The 24,517-nt window shown below is 37.4% G+C and overlaps 1 protein-coding gene across 1 annotated transcript in view; it reads right to left on the reverse strand.

Annotated features, from left to right (window-relative positions):
• Nucleotides 1-14,884: 14,884 nt before the first annotated feature.
• LOC133980844 (CD166 antigen homolog A-like) overlaps nucleotides 14,885-24,517 on the reverse strand; it is a 39,407-nt gene continuing 29,774 nt past the window's right edge. The window contains exons 9-16 of the mRNA XM_062419660.1: nucleotides 23,991-24,103; nucleotides 23,769-23,895; nucleotides 23,184-23,305; nucleotides 19,271-19,403; nucleotides 18,450-18,479; nucleotides 17,889-18,000; nucleotides 16,669-16,804; nucleotides 14,885-16,570 (exon numbers count right to left, since the gene is read on the reverse strand). Coding sequence (XP_062275644.1) covers nucleotides 16,702-16,804; nucleotides 17,889-18,000; nucleotides 18,450-18,479; nucleotides 19,271-19,403; nucleotides 23,184-23,305; nucleotides 23,769-23,895; nucleotides 23,991-24,103 — 740 coding nt within the window. The 3' untranslated portion in view covers nucleotides 14,885-16,570; nucleotides 16,669-16,701. The remainder of the gene's footprint in view (nucleotides 16,571-16,668; nucleotides 16,805-17,888; nucleotides 18,001-18,449; nucleotides 18,480-19,270; nucleotides 19,404-23,183; nucleotides 23,306-23,768; nucleotides 23,896-23,990; nucleotides 24,104-24,517) is intronic.

Consider the following 24,517-nt stretch of genomic DNA (forward strand, 5'->3'; position numbering starts at 1 on the left):
AACATTATTTTGTGCTATGAGATAGTAAAAACTGATGGTAATATCATACAATAAGATAACAGTGACTCAATCACATTATAGACTTTAACATTCTCATGTTACATATTTGTGCAATGTAAATTAATCATGTTTTGCAAGGTTTCAACTAAGCACTGGAAAATATTTGCAGTGAAACAATTCTTGGTTACTTGTTGCAAATGTTCTAAAATTATGAAAACTAAACAAATACAAACATAAAAGTAACATATTTAGTTTGTCACCTCTCTTAAGCACAGTGTATTTTTCTAAACAACGTGTCATAGCCTTTAGGCTTCTAACTTCAGGTTAAAAGTTAGAGCAAAGTTAAAAACAAGAGTAACCGTTGGCACTTATCCAATGTTGGAACCATTGGATGCAGTATAGTGTGCCTACAATTACTGAAAACATCATAAAGTCAGTACAGTATCTGTATAATCACTCAAAACTGTTTGGGACAGTAAGGCTGCAACAGTACCTCTCAGTCTCATTTATGGCTATTTATTAAAAGCATTCTCTGTAACATAAACGTTGCTTTCTTTAAAGACCCCCTCTAGACATATTTTAAGATGTGTATAAAATACTCTTATTTGAAATATGTGTTTAAGTTTTTCTACAAAAAATGTTGTTAAAATGTTCAAAATGACATCTACCAGATTCTCCAAAATATATTTCATTTCAAAAGTTAAAATACTGGACAAAAGATGTCTCCTTTTTCACTGAAAATTTCCATTTTCAGTGTATGTGCACTGGAAGTTTAAAGTTTCCACATCACACTTGAATAAGTTGAATACTGGACCACAATTGGCTTGTAAATTAGTTGTGATGTCAAAAACCATGCTCGTAGGTGCATGCTTTAAACCTTCGTCAACATGTAAGACAGAGACTTGATTCTCAAGCATCATGTCTGCCTTGGCAGCTACAACTCATTGTTGGCTCCAGTGCAATACTATCACCAATAGCGCCATTACTATTGGAGCTTCCAGAGGCGCTGTAGAGCCATGTTACAGCCTGGGACTTGTTTAAGTCATCTTGGACAATTGTTGTGGTTATGTGGCAGTACATGATGTCAAAAGTGGTAATCACTTCTTTTGCCCCCTGCCTTCATTTCTCTAACTGGTTTGAAGTTTCAATAGCATAATATTTTTTTGTTTTAGGTGGTTTGAGTCTGTCAAAACTGGTGTTTTTAAAAAAAAAAAAAAAATAGGGGCTGCACTTGTCCAAAATACCAGTACAGCACTGATGCCAATGGAAGCCTAGTCAATCATGCATCAACATGCAGTCAGTGCATCCATAGTATTTATAAAGAGTATTACAGGAGCTACTTTTAGGGTTGCATGGGGCATTTTTAAAAGATTGCAGGAAACTGTTCAGTGGCTGATGAATAGAGCCTTGTCATTGTGAAGCCTTCTTGGCCTGTTTCATGCTGTGTACAAATGTTTTCACTGATCTGTTAGCGGAGCAGAATGATACATATTTCACTCCACCAACTTTAAGGGCCTCCCAAAATCTTGGGAAATAAATTGAGCGCCACTATTGCTCATAAACTCTCCATCTCCAGCCATTTGCTATTAATATTCACTGCCACAACAAAGGTTTTCTCCTCAAATGTGTCCACATGTTGCTATGGCTCCTCCTGTCTGTCTCATGACTCATTTATAGAAGATAAATCAAATGTTACAAATGACTTTTCTATCCAGCAACAAAAGCTCTATTTACACAGATTGTACTCACAACTCTCTTGGTTTAAACCAGTCATACAACAGTCATGGCAAGTGTCCATCCATGCATCCAATAATAATAACAAATCATGTTTTCGGTTCAGGGTAGGCAGGGAACTTTAGAGTTTCGATACACCTAACCTTTGTGTTGTTTGACTATACAGGTGAACTTTTGTCAAAACAGGGAAAACATGAAAACCCCACAGAAAAAGGCCCCAGCTGGTCCATACACTCAAGCCTAAGACTTTGTTTCTATGAGGCAACAGTGCTAACCACTGCCGTGCCTAAATCACGACTGTTCAGTTCAGAACTTCCCACCTGACTGAGTAGAGGTTATTTTAATTTATAGTACCACACTGGGCAGAGCCAGATATTGGACTGACAATGCCTCTACATTGTAACATTAGAGAGTCAGGTTTGTAAAAATATGTTTCTTTTATCATATGTTCAATTTTGAAAGCCATGTGTTTGTTTATGTACACAGCCCACTAGCCTCTGTAAAAACATGCATGAATGATTTTGTTTTTCTTAATCTGATTGTGTGGTTGATTGCGCACTAGCTCCTTACCAATTTAGTCGTGTTTTGTATGGACAGAGTTTTCCTTTTTATTTTCTGTTCATTCGTAACTTCTTTTGCCTATTACCTGTTAACTTGTCTGTTTTGCCTACCTGTTGCTGATTACCTATGCTTGACTGCAGGAACTATGCTTAAAATATATGTCCATGGTCAGGGAAGAGGATGCAATTGCCAAATCTATAGGCAAAACATCTTGACTGAGGCAATTTCATTTCTCAGCATTTCGCAACATACAACAGCAGGCATTACGAATTCAATATGTCATGTGTTAAATACAAAGGTGGTCAAAGGTTGTAATTTGTTTTGGGCTGTCCATAGGCATTTCAGATCATAGTTTAAACCCATACATTATATTTTTTATAAGGTCAAAAAATTAATTCATTTAGAAATTAGAAACCGAGGTTAAATTCCTTGTATGGATAAACATATGGGCCAATAAGTCAGACTCTGATCCAGATCTATACCCAACAGTAGCTTATATATCCTCCTCTTTATCCAAAAATATCTGTATATCCAAAAATTACAGTTTAAGCGTAGCAGCATTTAAAATGTTCCACTCTCAGTCTGCAGAGAAAACAAAACTTTCAGTGGTGCTAGCAACTAGTTTACAGTTTAACAGCATAACATTTCTAAAAGTTTATACACCCCAAACCCACTGGCTCTGAACAATTCTAACATGTGCCTTTCAGTACTTGCAAGGGGTGCTGCTTAGCCAACAAGCTTTCATTTTCTAACCCAACACTATAGTCAGAGGGTAGTCTATCCAATGCAGTGTCTTTGAGTGAGTGCTATCTGTGAGTGATGGACCACAAATTGTAACTTGTAGCCCACAGCAGCAGTTTGCAGCACATGCAGGATGCACCCACAACACACAAATCCCAGCAGTCACCAAAGAGACCCTAATGCACACATAAAGCAACTGCAAACAGTGTTTTGCAAGATTAATGCACGCTGACTGTCAAACCACACCTAATGTTCAAAACCCACAGGAAAAAAAACAAAAACAAGCATATCCATGTTTTATGGAGCCCCCATGGGTTCAGCTGAGAAAAAAAGATCAAAGTGGAAATCTGTAGGCCTACTCTCAGTTTAGAAATCTGTGCACATGGTATATAGATTATTTGATAGCCAAACTTTGTGTCATGAAAATTTCAAACAGGGTGATGAAAATCTAGAAATTAAGACATTATTTTAAAAAGAATTATATGATTGTCAATAATACTATATTATACTTTTTATTTTTTTTATTTTTAGAGAATGGTTTACAAGTCCATGAGCATGACTTTGTAATGCAAGGGCACAGTTTATAAATTTGATAGCATGGTTCATAAACCATACATTCAGATTTCTAAAGTGAGACTACAGATTTACAGATAGAGCTTTCTTTCTCTCACCTGACCCCAAGGGGGGTTCCATAATGTTTCTGAGGGATCAAGAAGAGTCTATCTGCAGACAACACACCCACTTTACCACGTGACACGCCTACTTCACTACATGACCCCTTCACCCCATGTTGTCACCATAATGATGCTAGGACACAAACCAACGACCCCAAGCCCCAACCATATACACCCATGCCCTAACCAGGAGCTGCCATCTTGTTTGTGTGACATCATTTGGAGCCACAGAAACATGTGACACTGACAGAAAGCGTTTAAAATGGGTGTTGCAGTCCAAATTCAAAATATTTGAGAGTTCTCTTCCCCCCTCCCCTCCTCACCACTTTAAGCTCACATGGGTTTTTAGGTCGGGTGGAATCTATGTAAGTTGATCCAGTTTACTTGCTTTCATGACTGTATTTGCTTGCCATTGTTTCATATCTGGCAACCTAGGGTGTCTAAATGGACATCATGTGATGGTGGTGGTGGCGGCAGGCCAACTTCGCGATCAGGTTGAATGGGTAATGGTAATCGCACATACTGTATGGCACATCGCACATGCTCTATGGACTGCATTCACCCATGGAACATGCTCACTAGAAACTTCCATGGGCTAATACGGCTAACTTCTGGTTTAGCCCTCCAACTAACTTGAATGGGATATAACAATTTGATCATGCAGCTCTTTGAGACTTTTTTTATTAAGAAAGTCTAGGACCAAATTTAAAGTAAATAATTTCCTTTCCTATGTATGAGGGTTGTGTGCCCATTTAGAGGTATGTGCGTATATGTCACTGGAGCATAGCAGTAGTAGTTAATATCACCTGCACCTGCTTGTTATCAGTACGGTTTGTAACAAAGAAGGGTGAGAAGGTTGTTATTATTTTCCGTTGACTGCTATCCTGACTGCAATGCTTTTTGTCCAGTTTTCCCCCAATATATCCACAGAGCATCTTGTAACGTAAATGTGTTTCTATGTGTGTGTCTATAAATGGTGCAGCTAATCATGCTCTTATATTAGAGACCACGTGTTGGACAGACCTCCCTACATTAGCCCTCACAGTGGCTAATTCTTATGTTTTGATAGTAGCCACAACATTGTCAACGGAAAACTGGCCCAGGGGTCTCACGTGTGTACACCTTCTAATGCTATGCTATGCTGCACTTCAAATGATGGACTACTCAGCCACTTTGGATATGGACTTTGAGTAAAACTTGATGGATGGATGAATGGGTGGACTGCAGCACTTATGTCCTACGGTTTGTGTAACTCATACTGTGAGTTTGTTCCTGCTAGGACACAGCTTGAATATTGCTACCACCATATATTGTGGATGCAGTGGTTGCTGATTGTTGCATGTATTGTTGTTACCCAAGTATGAGTTAACTTGTTGTGAGTGGATTGCTTGTTTGTGAGCGTAAAGTTGGATGTGGATGACTGATGCAGATTTTGGCAGATACTTTTAAAATAATGATGAGTTTTATTGTGTGCACACTGCTGGTTAATGTCAGTATGAGCAGATCAAAGGCTGGTTCAGTTGTACATGGAGTTGATAATGATAATGTCAGAGGAACAGTCACTCTCAATGAAAAGGCTAAATAAAGGGTGCCATCTCTGCATTAAAAGATCTCATGAAAAATGATGGCAAAGCTTTACAAGTGCAAGGTAACTGGATTTTTTGATGCAAATGCTGAAGGACACAATTTCAAAGCATGAGTTACTGATGTCTTTAATACTTCAGGAAAATTAGACTGACAGACTGGCCTCAAGTCATGGACATATAAAAAAGGAAAACTTGAAGGAACTGCTCAGATTTTGATTTTGATTTTGGAAATCCTCCAGGTCTGGAAGTAGATGAGCTACATCTTCATAAAATCTCTTCACATCAGGAGAAGAATGCCTTATCTGAAATGACACATGATAAAATTAAGTCAGGAGACAGCATCTTAAATATTAGCCGCAGAAGGCATGATTCAAAATCTGGGACCCCAAGTACCTCTACTACCTCTGCCCATGTTAAAGCAGAAGCTGATATTTATTTATTAACCTTTTTTTTTACCTCGAAAAAGACCATTGAGGCAGAGTCCTCATTTACAATGATGTCGAGAAATATGACTGCATCAAAGACTGCCCAAGCTTGGGATGACTCAAAACACAAAACCTGATGTTTCAACAAACTCCCAGTTTGAAGGTGCACATGCTCCTGTACCGCACACTGGTGACAGTAATAATTTGTTATCCACCATGGCAAGGCATAATGAAATTATCTGCATTGCTGGTGCATCAACAAAATCTCTCATCTTTGCCAAACAGATTCAAGAGTTTGATGAAGACCCTCTACTGTATAATGCTTTTAAGAGAGCCTTTGAACACAGTATTGGAGAAAGTATTGCAACACACTGTCTGTACTTCCTAGAGCAGTACACTAGGTGACAACCAAGAGAGCTCGTCAGAAGCTGTCACCATGATAAAAATATACTCCAAAAACAGTGTAAAGCAAAGATGGCATTATCAGCGTCGCATATTAAGTAAAGGAAGTAGTTTTGCAATGACAGTGGATCAAAAGGCCCATACAAAGAAAGGAAGGAGGCTTATTTGACAAAAGGGTTTTCCTGTACTTCATGGGTGGACATACACAGTGTTGGGGAAGCTACTTTTCAAGCGTAGCTTGTAAAACTACATGTAGTTCAATCTGGCAGTAGTTTATAAAACTACAGCTAAAAAAAAGCTTTAGCAACTACAGTACTTATACTCATTATACTCATTAAACTCAGCGTTAAATAAATCAGCATGTGGTGTATATGAAACTAAATATAATAGCCTACAAAAAATTCACATGCCAACAGAAATATGCCTCTCAACTCAGTTTTATTTTTTTAAAGAAAAAAAGCTGACATTTTTGGTCAACATACTGTAGGTTCACCAAAGACATGTAATCTATAGACATGTTGGGTAATATAAAGAGAAAATGAAAAGCAGAAATGTAAATCAGTCAACAAAAAATGTAATAAAAAATACAGGGTAGACATATTCTAGATTGGTGTGTCTTGAACAACACTGTTGGTATGTCATGACATGACTCATGCCTTTTTTCAAAGAGAGTTCTGGAACACAGTAATGGTAAAATCAAATTTATATTATATAGGTATTTTAATAAAAAAATATTTCATGTTATTGGGCAAAATTGTAGTCTGTAAATTGAGTAGTTAAACTACAAAAAATGACCCAAAAAGTAGTTGAAATACTTGATGCAGCACAACATATGAATGTAGTTTAACTACCAGCAAGTTACAGCAAATTGTAGTTAAGCTATGTAGTTCAACTACATGTAATTTAAGTCTCAATACATGGGTGGAGTTGTGCTCTGGAGCTGTACTCTGTATTGGAGAAGAGGACACATAATGTTGATTGCCTTTCTGAAAGAGCATGGAATCTACTTTGGCTGTTGGAGGTAGCTGGCCTGGGCAGAAGCCTGTACTGTGAAATACCAGATGTTTTTACATGGAAGAAAATACCTGTAAGTAGGAACAATATACTACAACAGCAGGATCTGTTCAGAGTGCCATGAATCTACCTGAAATTAATTCAGATGTTGAGCTTTTAATTGACTTGAATGTACCCAGAGCTCTGGAACCCACAGGTGTTTCCAAGTGAGGATGGAGGGACATTTTACTCAGACAAATTTGTGGAACATAGTGGATTTTGGATTGAACACTCCTCTGAGAATTCCATTGTTGAAGCACAACCTCCTTTTCCATCCAGATATTCAGTCTATGTTGGGATGGACTGCTAATGGGCCGCTTTGTACTGGTGGAGCAGACTGTGAACAACGTAAAAACTGCTAATAATTTCTCAGTTGTGAGATTGGATAAATGGTGGATGCAGCATTTTCAATTGTAGTTCCCACAATACAGACACGATGAATGGCTGGGAACATCAAACGAATTGTCACTTATGGACATGGTCAAAAACACTGTTAAGCTGGTGGATGGTCACAACAGCATTGCTTTACCTCAGGGAGGTGAGCATGCCTGATAACCATAAACTAGCAACAGGGCCCTGAATCTGAAAAAAAGTTCCAGAGAGTTGCCCCATTTCATGTAGATTATGCAGGCCACTTAATTGCTGTGGTTAGCCTGAATAGATGTCTGCTAAAGACCTGGCATGTAGCCATGGTAAAGTATTGTATATACCGCACCATGGTGTACTGTATATCATTTGCACAAGAGGAAGATCAGAGTTGTATTTGAGTGTGCTGCATGATGATTCTGAGGTACATCACTGAATACACAACTGCTGCAAGGACCTGGAGCCTCATTTCTAAATGTTGCATAGTGACAAAAGCAGGCATCTGTGAGGACACAACCACTAGAGGGTTGAGACATACAAGGAGCAAGTGCTGGTGCACTCAGCTCCTGCTCAGATGCAACACTACTCACCACGGTGGAATAAGCAGCGACTAAAAACAATAGAAAATGTCTCAATTGTTTGCGTAAATAAATGTTTAAACACAACTTGAAAGCATTTGGTTTACTCTCTTTTCAAACAAGGGAATACTAATTACGTATCTCAGTCATCTGGTGCATCTTGCATATCTTTGTCCCCTGCCACCTCCGTCACTTCTCCACACAAGAAGGACTCCCCTATACTTCCTGCAAGTCGCTGATCAAGAGACCACATTTTTATTTTGGAGAGGGTCTGACTTTCTGAGCCAGCAGCATTCACTTCGTCTGCCACATGCTGCCACTCCAAAGACTTATTGGCATTTGTAATGTCCACACTGTGTCCACCAAACAAAACCTTTTTCTTGTCCCAACCTCCCAAACAAGAACTTAAATTTCTCACTGGGCGAAAAACTTAAACATTTTTTTTTCTGTCAGAATTTGCCATCATTGTCTTCATGCCATAAGTATGGATTAATATTATGCATTTAACTGACTATTTTTAGGTAACTATGGGTGTTAAAAGGGTTGGAGAAGAAGCTCGCTCACATGCATCAAATTTCAAGGTGATTGTTATTTATAAAGGGAAACTGGTGGGACTTGCATGCGCACTGTGTTATTAATCTAGTATTTTTTGTGTAAGCACTTTCTGTGTTTTGTCCGTATACAACTTCTTGATTTGAATCTTCCACACTGTTTTATAAATGAGGCCCCTGGTCTCACCAGCTAAGGTTTCTCTGGTGGCCCAGTGGAGACTTCTCAAAACACGTGAAAGAGGGTGCTTGTCCATTTCTTTGGAGCAAGGGTGCTTGTCCATTTCTTTGGAGTAACCTCATCACCAAGCTGATCTTGTCTATGGACTATGGACCCACTTGGAGTGCTGTCAACAGTGGCGCTAAAGGCCAAACTAATCTTACAGAATCTGTGCAGAAAAGTCCTTGGGTGGAATGACATAATACCTGTTCCCACTGCAATAGGGGGGACAAAATGGACACAGGAGCTCTGCCTACTGGAGGATTTCAAAGTCAGCAGATGCTTCAAGTCTGTGGACTTGTAACTGAGACTTGTGCTCAGGTCCACCATTTTTCAGACACAAGTGAGGTTGGTTATTGAAGTCACTTACTAGCTGTTGTACAACACCAGTCCACAAATGTGTAGTGTCTTTATCATGGGAAAGGCTAGGTTGGCTCCCCTAAAGCCAACCTTTCCTACACTGGAGCTAACAGCAGCAGTAGTAGCAGCAAGCATAGACAGATTTTGGAAATAAGAATTGCAGATGATGCTGCTTGACTCTATGTTTTGGACTGACAGCACCTCAGTGCTGAAATACATCAAAAACTAGACCTCCAGATTTGTTGCTAACAGGGTCTCAGAAACCCTTATCCTGAAAGAAATCCACCTCATTGGAGATACAGTTAGGTCCATAAATATTGTGACATCGTTTTCGTAATTTTGGCTCTGTACACCACCACAATGGATTTGAAATGAAACAATCAAGATGTGATTGAAGTGCAGACTTTCAGCTTTAATTCAAGGGGTTGGACAAAAATATGGTTTAAAAGTATTAGGAATTTCAAGCATTTTTATACACAGTCCACTTATTTCAGTGGCTCAAAAGTGATTGGACAAACTAAATAATCATAAATAAGATGTTCATTTTTAAAAATTTGTTGGGAATCCTTTGCAGGCAATGACTCCCTGAGGTCTGGAACCCATGAACATCACCAACGATGGGTTTCCTTCTTTGTGGTGCTTTACCAGGCCTTTACTGCAGCTGTCTTCAATTGTTGTTTGTTTGTGGAGCTGTCTGCCTTAAGTTTTATCTTCAGCAAGTAAAATGCCTGCTGGATCGGGTTGAGATCAGGTGATTGACTCGTCCATTGCAGAATATACCACTTCTTTGCTTAAAAAAACTCTGTGGTTGCCTTCACAGTATCTTTTGGGGTCATTTTCAATCTGTACTGTGAAGCGTGGTCCAATGACCTTTGGTGAATTTGGCTGACTCCGAGCAGACAGTATATCCTTGTACACCTCAGAATTAATCCGGCTGCATCTGTCCACTGTCACGGCATCAAAAAACACTAGTGAACTATTGCCATTAGAAGCCATGTGTGCCATGATGTGGTATGCTTTGGATCATGAGCCATTCCAAGCCTTGTCCACAATTTCTTCTTCCCATCATTCTGTTACAGGTTGATCAGAGTTACATCTGTCCAAAGAAAGCTGTTCCTGAACTTTGCTGGCTTTTTAGATGTTTTTTTGTTAAGTCCAATCTGGCCTTTCTATTATTGAGGTTCATGAATGGTTTGCAACTTGAGGTGAACCCTCTGTATTTGCTCTCATGATGTCTTCTCTTTATGATAGACTTGGATAATGATATGCCTACCCCCTGGAGAGTGTTCTTAACTTGGCTGGATGTTGTAAAGGGGTTTTTCATAACCATGGAAAGTATCATGCAAATCATCCACCACTTGCTATCTTCTGTGGAGATCCAGGCCTTTTTGTGTTACAGAGTGCATTTGTTTTTCCCCAGAATGTACTAGAATGTTAATTTGAACACTCCTAATATTCTTGAGAGCTCTCTTTTTGTTGTTTTTGCAGCCTAAGGATGACCTGTTTCACTTGAATTGAGAGCTCTTTCAGTTGCATGTTGTAGGTTCACAGGAATAGCTTCCAAATGCAAAGAACACACCTGGAATCAACCCCAGACATTTTACCTGTTTAATTGATGATGAAATAACAAAGGAATTGTCCACACCTGTACATGAAACAGCTTTTAATTAAATCAGTTGTCCAATTATTTATGGTCCCCTCAAAAAGAGGGTGGTACATATTAAAGAGCTGTAATTCCTAAACCATTTGGATGTGAATACCCTCAAATTAAAGCTGAGAGTCTGCACTTTAAACCCATATTCATTACATAGCTGTTAGTTGAATATATTTTGGGAAACAGGTAAACTGACAACACTTGTGTCAGCGTCCAAATATTTATGGACCTAACTGTAAGTGAACACCTTTATGCAACTGTGCAGATCTTGCTTCCAGGGGACTTGGAGCAGAGTCATTCTTAAAGGATGGATTTAAGGGTTAGGGTTAGGGTTTAATTTGCTCCATTAGGAAGGTCCCCAACTCTACTTGTTGAGGAAGGTCTCCATACAGTGCTATGTGAAGTAAAAGCTATTCTTAATAGCAGACCAATAACAAATGCACAGATCCTAATGATCATTAGGCTCTGACTTCCAACTACCTTCTGCTCCTCAAAGCTCAGCCATCGTTACCACGTGGTCTCTTTCATAAGCAGGACTTATGCTGTCTGCAGGTGAAAACAAGTACAGTATATGTTGAGTATGTTTTGGAAAAGATTCATAAAGGAATACCTACTGCAACTTCAGTAAAGTTAAAAGTGGACCAGGGTCAAGTGCAGTTTCATTCCTGGGGACATTTTACTCATTGTGGATGACCCAACCCCATAAGTCTTGGGTCATGGGGAGAACTCTGAAGCTGTTCCAGATGAGAGCGGACTTCTATGACAAGTAAAGATCACGACCAGAATAAGCTGCCTGGACAGGCCTGTCACAAAGATGCAGCATGACTGACTTCGGATGTAACTTTCAAGAGTGGTGGTAAAGATCTCTCTCAACTGACTATGCGCTGATAACCTCTGGCCTAGATAATCTTGAAGAGATTAGAGCGAAGGACACTGAAATTAAACTGTTCACTTTGATAATTTATTATTTTGTAATTATTGTGTTTTAATAATTAGGGGCTAGAATGTAGGAGCAATGGATGTATTTGGGTTGCACGCCTATCACTCAGTGGTAGTTATCAGAGGTGTGTGCCTGTGTATGTGTGTATGTGTGTGTTGTGTGTGTGTGTCACTGGGTCATAGCAGTAGTAATTAATATCACCTGCACCTCCTTTTATCAGTTTTGTTTGTAGTAGTGATGGGGTGAGGAGAGTGCCGTTATTTTCCGTTGACTGCTATCCGTTTCGTCCAGTTTTGCCACGTTATCTATTCAGAGAATCTTGTAATGTAAAAGTGTTTTTGTGTGCATGCCTAAAAAAAACAACTATAATGCAGCTATGGACTCATGCCCTTGGACTGGACATAGTGTGTACCGACTTCCCTACAGTGGCAAATTGTTAAGTTTTGATAGTTGTTTCAAGAACCTATGTTAGTTCTATTTAGAGAGGGTACTCCCATAAAGCAATGGCCTGGGTGTGCTCATAAATGCTCGAAGAGATGACACATAGCCGATAATTTGGTGAAATTAGAGGAGCAAAAATAAAAAAAGGCACATAGAAGAACACGTTCACTGGAAACAATGCTAAAAACCTTAAAGTTATCTGTATTTGGAAAGAGGGGTGTATAGTCATTCCCCTTTGTGACAACATTGCAAGTGGGCTGTGTTTTCTTTGTACATGTGCAAAACAATTTCAGAAACTGATTCAATTAAAATGAGTGTGTCAGTTGGTTATGTTTTCTACTTGTTGGGCTGTTGGTGCCTGTTGGACTTCACTGCATTAGTATACATTGTATCTCCACTGACACTGTATACTGACAGCATTACCTTTACCCAAACTACCTTAGATCACCTTGAAGATTCTTTACCTTGTCTAATTTGTTTGAAAGGACAATTTAGCACAATTTGACCAAAATATTTCTAAAAAGATACAGCAAATCATTCAATTATTATTGCAGCAGCCACATAAAGGAAAGTGGTTGCCAACAGTCAAAAAGAAAAAAGAAAAATGTAAACATCGAGTTTTTCAGTTTCAGTTCATCACATTACAAATTCCTCCAACTCCATCTTAATTATTTTTCTATAAAAAGGGTCGACAAATTATATGTTTGACTGTCCAAGGACATCTAGTTTAATACTTTTTGAAGGTCACCGAGGCAAGGGGTGTATTTTTTTAAAATATTTTCTCATGATATAATAGGCAGAGTGTTTCAAGATCATGAAATATTCATGTAATTGCAAAGGAAAAATACTTGAATATAGATTGTATTCTTGTAAAAAAAAAAAAAAGATATAAAAATCATTAAAGCTTTTCTCTCAAAAGTATCTGGCTAATATACAGGATTTGATTTCATCATTCAGTCAATTAATATACATATTTATAACATCATATTTTCTATGTTCACTGTGAATTGGTTAATTTCCCTTTTACTACTTTCCAATTCATTCTGTAAACACCAGTGACTTACAAGGCCTCATCAGACAAATGAACCAATGTTTGCTTGGTGAGCTATGACAGTTGTGTAGCACTTGCTTTCAAAATAACAAGAAAGTTGTATGTCTGCAACTTTCATCAGTGGTCAGAGTACTGAATATGTGATGTGTTCAAAGTTTTTGAAAATTATACCAAATTATTTTTCTTGGGTCACTAATAATGTTTTTAAACAGAAAACAGAAATTGTAGCATTTTCTTTGAGAGTTTAATGTATTTTGAAGCTGAATAGAACTTTGATCTTTAAAACAATGTATCCTGACATTGTTAAAAAATAAAAGTCCATTGGGTAGCCTAATCTGCTTGCACAGAGAAAACAAATCTCAAAAATAGTTCAATTCCTGCTTGTTGCAGTATATTTAGTGGCCACAGGATAGCAGCAGAAGCCCACACCGGTGGGTATCCGGCAGACCATCTGCCCATGAGGTGAAAGACATCCACATCAGTAGGCCTGCAATTGTATTGGGTTGATTGACTAGTGTCAGCTAAGCAGGAGCCATTTAAAAGGCATGACTAGTCATCAGCACTGTGGCTGCCCAAATGAAGGACTCCCTATGACATTGACCTGTAAATTACCTTGCTTTGCATGTATAGAAAAAACACAACTTTTCTTTGTCTATTGATGGTGTAAAAGCGTTTTTTTATCTGTGAAGAAAATTATATATTTTAAATGTTCAGGGTGTCTGTCCTTGTAGGACAAATCAACCATCTCTGCCTTTTTTCTGTTCATGAATGCTCTCACAATCACAACATAATGATGCTGCGCGAAAAAAAAAAAAAAATATAATGTGCTGTGCAATATTTAAACTTTGTGAGAAAAGAGGTTTAAATGGTATTGCATTTGACATAATAAGAAATAAATGAACTGACTGCAGATCTTATGAAATACATCAATCCATCTATTTGTTTTTCAGCTGTTTGTGGTGGCAGCATCATCAGTACCAAGACTATTTACCTTTTCCTGACACATCTCCTCCTATGAAAAGGGAGATACTTTCTAAAGCTACTTTCATGTTTTCTTGTTTAGAAGCAGTTTTTATTTTAAGGAGGTGGCATCCTGATATTGTAGACTAAAGGATGTACGGCGAAATCCCAGGTCAGTATTCATAAAATCCTGATCAGTCATGTGTGGATATAACAGTTTTTGACAATTCTTCAAAACAGGTATGCAGTATGTTTGTATCAAAGATTATGACATGACAGGAAATCAGATTCAATCATTTATATTTGTCTTTGATTTTTTTGTAGTTTTGTAGTTTTTTGTTGTGTCTCAGATACAGAACGTTTTCTAATTCCAATAATTCGGTTTCCTGTAAGCTTCATTATTTATTTTTTTCATTGAAAATACATTCTTTTTCTTCTCTCAAAATATTCTACTCTGTTATGGTTTATTCTTTTAAAGTATTGATTGATTTATAAAATTCCTATACAAGCACTGAGTAGAAGTTGTTCTCTGTGTGTACATAAAAGTTAAAAAAAAAAAAGAAAAAAAAAAGTATGAGATATGATTGGAGTTTGTCTTTATTTCAAAAGATAATCAGATGGAAAACTTTAAAAATAACAACATAACATCCGGTGGACATAACTTTTCCAAATGTACACTTTATTTTAAACAAAAGTACAAAAACAAACATCAGATATTTACAATACTTGCATGGCAATGTTCACTTTCTTTGGTCATTCTTCCAATTAGATGGTTTTACACAAGTTAGGCAACAAACAGCAGCTTGGAGGTCTGAGATTATCACATGCTGAATCTATTATTCAACCAAATGCAAAGCAAACTACCGATGACTTGGAAATGTATTACATTACTTTTTGTAAAGTCTGCAAGCAATTTATCAACAATTTCAATCAAGATATGAATTATGTGACAATTTTTGAATTTTCCTACCAGGATATTTCATCTTGTACAATATAAATAGCAAAAGAAAATTAATCTCACATATTTCATAGTTACATCCTGGTCTGATAAATTTTCAAATTGAGTAAATGCTCTTAAATGACCAAAATTGTGACATGTACAGCTGCGCGTATTCAGTCGTATTCTACACAAATTTGACATAAAAACATGAACCCTAGTGCACATCACAATCTGAAGCAACTACAGGTAGATTCTCAAAAGAAGGAAAACATATCAGAGGAGCTACTTTCAGGCAAACGTCCTGTTCTCTCTGTGTGTTCAATCACAAAATGATGCCATAGCTGCACAAAAAACAATCATACTTCAACACTGATGGTGCACAATTTGAGAATTCAGCATGACATTTAAAATAAAATCCTTTCACTACCATGATCCTAGGACTTTCTCTTGGGAACAGTAGGAAGCAAACAATGGCTTTATGTAAAACAATCTTTATGTAAAACAATCAATTAAAGCCAGTAAAATGAGTTGAGTTATGCTATACATTCTCTCAATAATCTACCTGCTTGTGTCATACAGTGGTTATGTCCAATTTACAGTACATTTGAAAAAGAGGCAAGCAAAATGAACTGAGTTTCTGTCATTTTCTCTCCTGGTACTTTGCAAAGACATAATGAACAAAAATTATGTAACACCAAATAACTCTGTGGTACATCACCTACTTCCTGCAATGCAACATGTAAATCATATTACCATCTACAACTAATGCTGAGTATAACAATATACCCTTAGCCCTTTCAGGATTTTCATCTCAATTTCAACATCTTTATGCCTGAATGAACCAACTGAAATGTACGCAACAAAATGAACAGATTTTGTACACTGATGTTGAAGGCGGAGGTTGTTTGACTGTGATGAAATGGAAAAGCGATGGTGGTGAGAGTCAAACATAGACTAATGCAGGCCTACAAATTGTTACAGCAAAGGCAACTGGTTTAGTAGTAATTTTACTTGCATCAACTAACAAAATCAAAATGATGTGCATTTTCTCAGTTTCCCAAATTCCAATCTAACAAACATGAATCCTAATAGTAGACAAGTTTACACGTGTATCAGTAGTGCATACAAGTTAGGTATATCACATACAGTATCAATTCATTTTTTTAGGATTGGAGGGGTGGGGGTTTGAGGGGCTTGGGGGTGTTCAGATATGCTGTTTAGTAAAATTCTCCCTGAAACCAAATCCAAACTGTCTTCATCCCAATGTACACTTGTTTTTTTTTTCTTTTCCCAAAGACAGAGATGACGAGAAATGTGCAAAAGTTCCATGGTCTCACTGCAAAGAAAAGATTGAATTGAAAACAGTGTTATTCGGAATTGTATGGCATTGTTAAGCTTTACTTAAGCTTATGGTGGCAATGTTTTCTTATCTACCTTTCACATTCCCAAAGGAGGGTTGCCATTTCTTTACACCTCAGCCTTTTGGCTGTTCTCCTCCACTTTTTCCTCCAGTTTTTTCTCCTCCTCAGAAGACCCATCTTCTTTTTCACCAGTCTTCCAGCTTCCTTGCCTGTTTAGAAGAAAACATTGTTGCCTAACATGTTAATAAATCTTTAAGGGTAACTGCCCCAAGGCCCGCCTACACATTAAGGGACAATTAAGGACCAGATTTATTGTGTTGAATTCAGTTAAAAGAATGGTTTAACATTTTGGGAAATACACTTATATGCAATGGCAAATACGTTTCTCATCTATGAGATTTACATAAGAAGATTGATACCTGTCTGCCAACTATGAAGCTGGAGCCAGGAGACTGTTAGCTTAGTTTAGGAGAAAGACTGAAAGCAGCAAACTAGGGGCAAACAGCTAACGTGGCTCTGTCCAAAGGTAACAAATAATCCACCTATAAGCACGTCCAAAGGTCAGTGATTGACACGTTATATCTCTTGAGTTTAATCTGCTTAAAAGGAAGTATAAAATGAAAAAGTTATTGTTTTACAGTGGGGTATGTGTCAGACTATTTCTTGGTTGGGTGCAGTGACTTCCTAGAGTCTCCACTGGTTGTCTGGGCACCTTGTGGTAATGACAAGACTGTGGACTAGTACATAATGCCCCTGTAAGACCACAACTTGTTTTACACTAGCTAGCTAGTTCCCATTGTTCTGTGTTTATGCTAAGCTAAGCTAAGCTAAGCTAACCTGACAGTCTCCTGGCTGCAACTTCATAGTTAACAAACATATGGTATCAATCTTCTCACCTAAATCCCTGCAAGAAAGTGCATTAGTGTATTACCCAAAATAAATAGTGAATTCTTTGCAAATGTTAAAAATATACACCACTTAAATACAATATCATCAATATAGGCAGGTCATTGTTACTTCATCTTGTAGCCCTGTATCAAAATATATTTTTTCACCTTAATTCTTTTCGTATATCGTGCTCACATGGAGCTTGTTTCTAACTAAAGTTGGGTTGAATTAAATTACAATGAATTAGTTTAAACAAAGAAAACCTGTGGCCTATTGGTATTATTTCAAGATTAAGTGGCCATCTGCAATTTATGGGAATTTGTGATTTTAGACCTTTTAGCCAAAATAGGAAAATTATTATGTAACTATTAGGATTCATAGAAAAGGTTAACTTTGATTTCTTACTTGGATTTCTTCATGTAGATCCAGTATGCAACAGCAATAACCAGAGTGGCGATGAGAAGGCCAGCTACAACTCCAACTACCAACTTGGTTTTGTCATTGTCATCTGGTTGGTCTGTAATAAAGATAAAACACAAACATCATAGACCAAAGGGACACATTTCAGTATTAAACTCCAGCCTGAATGATTATAAGAAAAAAAAAAAAAAATTGCAATAACTGCACTGATGAATGGACACACCCGCACTATACATGATTATGACTCTTAAGAGTAAAATGTTAATGATATTCTTAGTTTATGAACCATTTCATCAGCCAGTGGGATTATGGACAATGTTGACAATTTGTCAGGATGCTGGTAGCTCCATTCCTTCGTCATATCTGCACTTTTATTATCAGAAAAGACACAGCCCAAAGATTGATCTTCTAGTTGTAGAGCTGCGTGGTAATGTAAAGTAAATATTTGATAAAGAGTCTTCCTTTAGAGAACATTTGATTCCCCCGTAACCTTTACTCAACCCCCTCCCACTGTTTCTTACAAACAAGAAGACATCTACAACTTACCTTGTTTATCCATTCTCACCTCCTCAAATACTGAAATCAGATATAAAATAAAAATTAACGTCCGACCAAAAGGAAAAAAAATGAAACAAGCGTGATGTCCAGAAAAAAATGTTCTCCACTACTTCTACACTACTGTTGCATGCAAGTAGTTCAGAGAGGGAACAGATCAAATCCAGCATCCCAACATACACACACTGAGCGGGAAAGGGAAAAAAAGAGGTGAAATGCTGTCCCAAACACACAGGAATGAGTAAGCAAGAGAGAGGAAAGGATGGTAGTAAATACTGCGCACTTGTGGACAACAGTGTGAACCGAGTGCTAAGTGCATGCATCAATTACATTTGACTACATGACAGATGTAGTGATACTAAAATGAGTTGGACTTTCATTCAGTGATCAAAAGACAAAGAATCGCCAAATATGAAAAGCATAATTTATTTTTGCTTTTCTAACTTAATTTATACATCATGTACTCATTTATGTTTATCTTATGATCTATTATCACTTATTTTTCTCTAATATGGACAAAAAGCTTTGAATAAAATAGTGATTTGCTGTTTCAGAAATGTTTATGTTAGCCCAAAGTGGTGTGTAGAAACATAACTCCTTAGATTAAAAACTGCTAAATTAGGCGGTTTGCACTCAACTACATACCTGACATGAAACATCTCGGTATTATGTCAAGTCAGCATGCAGACAGAGAGTTAGTGAGCCAAGTAGGAAAACATCTACAAATGCGTATTAGAGTTAAGGAAAGGCTTTAGGAAAACTACGAAGAGGAGAGAGAGATTAGTGGACTGCATTACCACTTTTGTACTTACAGGACGACACATTTATATCCTTTGTGTCCATGCCAAACTCATTGGACACCGTACAAGACACAGTCAGATTTGCAGTAGGCACAACTTTGATCTTGTGAGTTATCTTGCCATTGATGAAGGGACTCTCGTCAATCTGAACAATGATAAGGGAAAGAAAACAATACATTTTAGTATTTATATATCTGACTTGACACTATGATTTGATCAGAAAACCCAACTGGTGTAGAACAAGCCAAAATCAGCAGCGATTTAATAAGCATTCAGGTCTCAATATATTAAATATTAAAACCTAAAATGCTACCTAAGTTAAAGTGCTTGAAGTATCAAAAGTAATTGTATATTATAAGTATTGTAGAAAAATGGATCCCGTGACTGTTACATTATGATAAAGTACATTATTATATTAATTAATTAATTAGTTTTCCAATAAAAAAGTTACTTGTAAAATTCAGCTGTCGAATAAAGTTAGTAGTTAAGTAGAAAGTACAACATATCCCTCTAAAACATAGTGAGATAAACATATAAAGAAGCATTAAATGGTGCCTTAAAACTGCACTTTAGCACAGCACTTGAGTAAATGTACTTGAGTTACTTTCAATACTGAATTTTGGAGAAGTCTACAGTATGTAGAGGCCTCATTCGTACCACTAGGGGGTGATGTTGGATCGATATTTGCTTCATTCTTGACATGACAAAGACACAGCATGTGCCTCTGGGATGTAGACACTTGAGTCTAAGAGGAAAACTCCAGACACAAAGACAAACTGACAACACCCTTTTCACATCCTCTACATATATCTGATGTCTTAAAATCTTACAGTATTGTCCTTAAATAGGCTTTAATCAGAGAAATGATAATAGAAAATAAAATAAACGTGATTCATTATTGAGCACAGGTTCAAGTTTTGAGGTTATTTTTGAGGTTAGGCACTGATTGAAAGGACTGAAAAGATTGTTCATCCTGCACACATGTACTTTGATAACCACACACTCTCAACCTCAGATACATACGTAATTCACGCTGCTTCACTGAGCAGCTCTGTTATCAGACTACACTCAGGTAGACTACAGAAACAAAGATCCTTTTGAAAAAAGGCTGGGTTTTTTTTCTTTGTCTTTCTGACAGTCACAAAATACTGTGTTTGAGCCTTAGAGAAAATGAAGAAATGTACTCTTTCAAAACACTGAGCACAACCTCCAAGAAATGTTAGGAGCAGATAAGTTCACAAGTGTGGCAGCTTGGGAAAATACTAACCGCCATGCATGTAAGAAGGAGTACTCACTCACTCTGCAGCACAGGGTGAGTGCCAAAGCAAAGCGTGAAGTGTATCAGGACCAAGACACTGGCACAACTTGGACTTTTTTTGCTACCTTTAACAGCCTGCCTCTATGTAGTCCAACCTCCCCATCTCTGCTGATGTTATTCATAGGTTTGATGTGAGGAAAACAATGCCATTACATTTAAACAACCATATGAGTGTCTTAGTGGATTGTCTTCACCATTTATAGTGTATGGTTGTTCAATATAGAAACAAATGTATTTTCAGAAGTTGTTTGATCAACCAGACACCTGAATAGCTATAAATATAATCACAAACTGTACCCTGATGTAGTTTCAAATGAAGCCAAAATTGCCTCCAAATCACCTGCTGTAGATACAAATCTTTTACAGCATGTCTTGGCTACTTTGTGAACAACATACAGTTGCTGTTCTGTTACCTGCAGATTTCACTGCTGCAGCTGTTGCTGTTGTTGCAGGACAAACCAAACATCCTCTTACCAGGACTGCTTTTTAAGACCTCGACAGAAAAAGTTTTATATCCTTTCCAGAGCAAAACAAATGCAGATAAGTGCTGAGGTTATTTTTTAAATCAACTTGACAATAATAATTTTCCCCTCATGTTTGTATTTCTATAAAACGATCATGTAAAATTCATAAAGTAATCAAATTGTGTCACACTGTTGCGCTTCACATTAGATAAAAGTCTTTGCGTTAAAAGAAAAGCATTTAAATTTTAGATTTAATAACAATCTGATTGGAATTGTTTATTTTCACAACATTGTGTGGCACAAAATATGGCTGTTCTGGTCATTCTCTCACTCACAGAGTCAGCTGTAGTTGATTCTCCACATTAAGACACATACACGTAAGAGTATGTCTACCTTTCGTCCATTTTAACTGTCCATTAAATCTGTAAACACTAGCTAAGCGATCACCAAATAAAAATTGCACTCCTCTCCTTCATGTTGCTTATTGGCTGTTGTGGCCTTGCAATATTTACATTATTCTGAGCCCCGCTGGCCAACTGTCTTTAGCTGAGCATCAACTGTACTGTTTTCTGCACTTCTTTAATCCCTTTACCTTCATGAGAGCAGGTGGTCTACGGAGGACGAATCAAAACATAACAAAAACAAAAAAAAGCACAAGCTGGACTGAAGAGAGTTACGACAGAATACCAAAGCATTCAAGTTAGTGAATACTGTGGGGAGATATTTCTCATCTTTTAAAATATCTCAGTCTTACATTGTCAGATGAATTTCTATGACAACCAGTATGGATTCATCAGTAAAAGAAAGACTGCTTTTAAGAAAGGAAAAAGCACAAACACATTCAGAGCAGTCTGAATGTGTTTGTCCTTTGTCCTTTGCTGATGTACACTAGGTTGCATGACCATTTGTTAAAACTGATTTCTATTATGTGTTATTACTTTTGAATAACTACAGTTATTCAAAAACGAAAAAACATACAAAGTAAACTAGCACGTTTTACAATTGAGAAAAAAACATGTCTTGATTATCTGGGCTCTGACTGTCCTGCCTCAAAGTGACATGCAAGCCTTTTCTGGGTGTGACAAATTTCACAACGTGTTGTTTGTGTGCTCTCTGAAATCAGGCGTAAACCCTGCTGTATTACATTTTCTGAGCTGGCACACGGCCGTGACGGTGGACTACAATAAAAAGGGCAGGCTTCTACAACCAGAGATAACCTTCCACAGTGACTCTCCAATCATTGCCGTAGAGGTTGTCAACAAGTGGAAAGACATGGAGCTTTTGACAGTTTTTTGCAAGAAAGGGAATTATGGCATGTATTATTCACATTTATAAATCAAAGGGAAATGCTGCAAATGGATTTAAACACCACAAAGTGGACAGTCTGGACTGTAGATTTGCTAAATTATCAAACAGCCTCATTCACAGCTCACCAATAAATTATGTCCTAAAACTGGTCACAGCATTGTGCCCATAGTATGTCCTTTTGAATGCAATGCTTTGTGCCATGTGTTTCCAGTTTACTTTGTTTTGAGGAGCTTGTTGCTCTGGCATGCAGGCACCATGAACAAACTTACCTAGAGAAACAATGAGTTATTGGCATTTGCATGCAGTATTCTATCAAATGTTATTTTATCAAAGAAGCACTCAATTGTATCAACCTATATAGAACGTATTGGGAATCTCAGCAGATGGTACATGGTTTCACAGAATCTTGTGAAGCATTGGTTATGTGTGACATCTCATCACTCACTCAGGCAAATTGAAAGTATCCCAACCCAAACTGTCTTTATAAAAAAACGAATCATTTGTCACAGTTGTCAATTCATACATTTAAACTTTTATCATTTTGTCCGCATACTATATTTTTTGTTACATTAACCTGAAGAATTGCAACATTTACAATCACAGTCCTGTATTTGTTACAGTAAGTACAGCATGTTTCCGCCCAAGGTCTTCAAGCCTGGGAAAACATAATTGTAATGTAATTTTCTGTGCTCTGGCAGGATGGAGTGCAGATGATAAAAGGATAAAAGGAAATGACTAGATGCATGTGCATTTATAGAAAATTCATAGTGACCTTCAGAGAATGCAGATGCAGATTTTTTTGTATTTAGAGATGTAAGTGCATGTCTATACATACCGAGGTGCCATTGATGCTCCAGGAGACAGCCGGTTTCGGAGAACCTTCAGCCTCACAAATCAAGACTTTATGTTGGCCATCTTCACCGCGCTGTTTGGACAGCTTTTTGATAATTGGAGCACCTATAACAGGACATAGCTCTTCAGATACATCAGAATAAAATTATTTGCCACACTGTTATTGTATTACATTCATGGAAACACCCAAAATGACTGAGGAAAGTCTTTATTTCAAGAAATCTTTTGACATTTTAGGAAATCAACTTATTTGCTTTCTTGCTGAAAGTTAGATGGCAAGATTGATACTGCTCTTGTTTCTGTATGGTAACTATGAAGCTACAGCTAGCAGCTGATTAACTTAGCTTAGCATAAAGACTGAAAACAGGGAAATCGGAGTGTGCAAACATAACAAAATCAGCCTATCAGCACCTTTGAACCTCCATAATGCAACTGTTCTAACTTGTTTCATACTTACAAAAACCAAAGTGTCAAGTGTGCATTTGCGTAACTTTTTCTGTCAACTACTAACAGAAAAAAACAAAGAAGCACATTTCCCCAAATCTCTGAATTTCCTTTATGCCCTTACCTTCAACAACAAGCTGAAAAGATGCTTTTTTGTTGAGGGGCCCCATCGTCACATCGCATTCATAGAGGCCAGAGTCTGAGTAGGCCAGCTTGTTAAACTTGGGCTCTTTGTCCAGTTTAATATTGTCCTAATTAAATAATGAGAAAAAAAATCAGCACTTTCAATAACAAGCACAAACTTTTTTCATTGATTGAAGCATTGTGATATAAAGTGTGTTTTTACCTTTGTCCAGGAGACCTTTGATTCCCCGGAAGAACCAATCTGGAAAGTTAGATTCAGGGCCTCACCGGCACTCCTGACAATATTCCCAGAAGGGATTAAATTGATGTCTAGGTCTAAAAGAAAGGAGAGGATGATAAGAAGATGATTCAGAGACCTGACAAAGGTTGAAACATTCCTGTTTTAAACTACACAACCCAGCACTTGGCACACAGCACTGCAGATGCAGCTTATTAGAGACAGTGCGGTTGACAAAAGACTTTTCCTCACAAAGCACTGGAGGAAAGACAGGCTGGCAAAGAGAGATATTATGGGATGAAAATCTTGTTGCGAATATGTTTTGAAATTGAAAAAAAGCTTTGAAGTTAGGTTTTCAGGTTCATAAGATAACTAACCAGAGGAAAATAAATCAAAGAGTTAGGACTGTCAAAATAAGTTAATTTAGATTAATTCATTATAAAAAATAATATCTTAAAAAATGCAAATAAACGTATATAATATAATATGGTCACATTGTTGCCTGCAGTAGG

Source organism: Scomber scombrus, chromosome 5 (genome assembly GCF_963691925.1).
Source record: "Scomber scombrus chromosome 5, fScoSco1.1, whole genome shotgun sequence".
Lineage (NCBI taxonomy): Eukaryota > Metazoa > Chordata > Actinopteri > Scombriformes > Scombridae > Scomber > Scomber scombrus.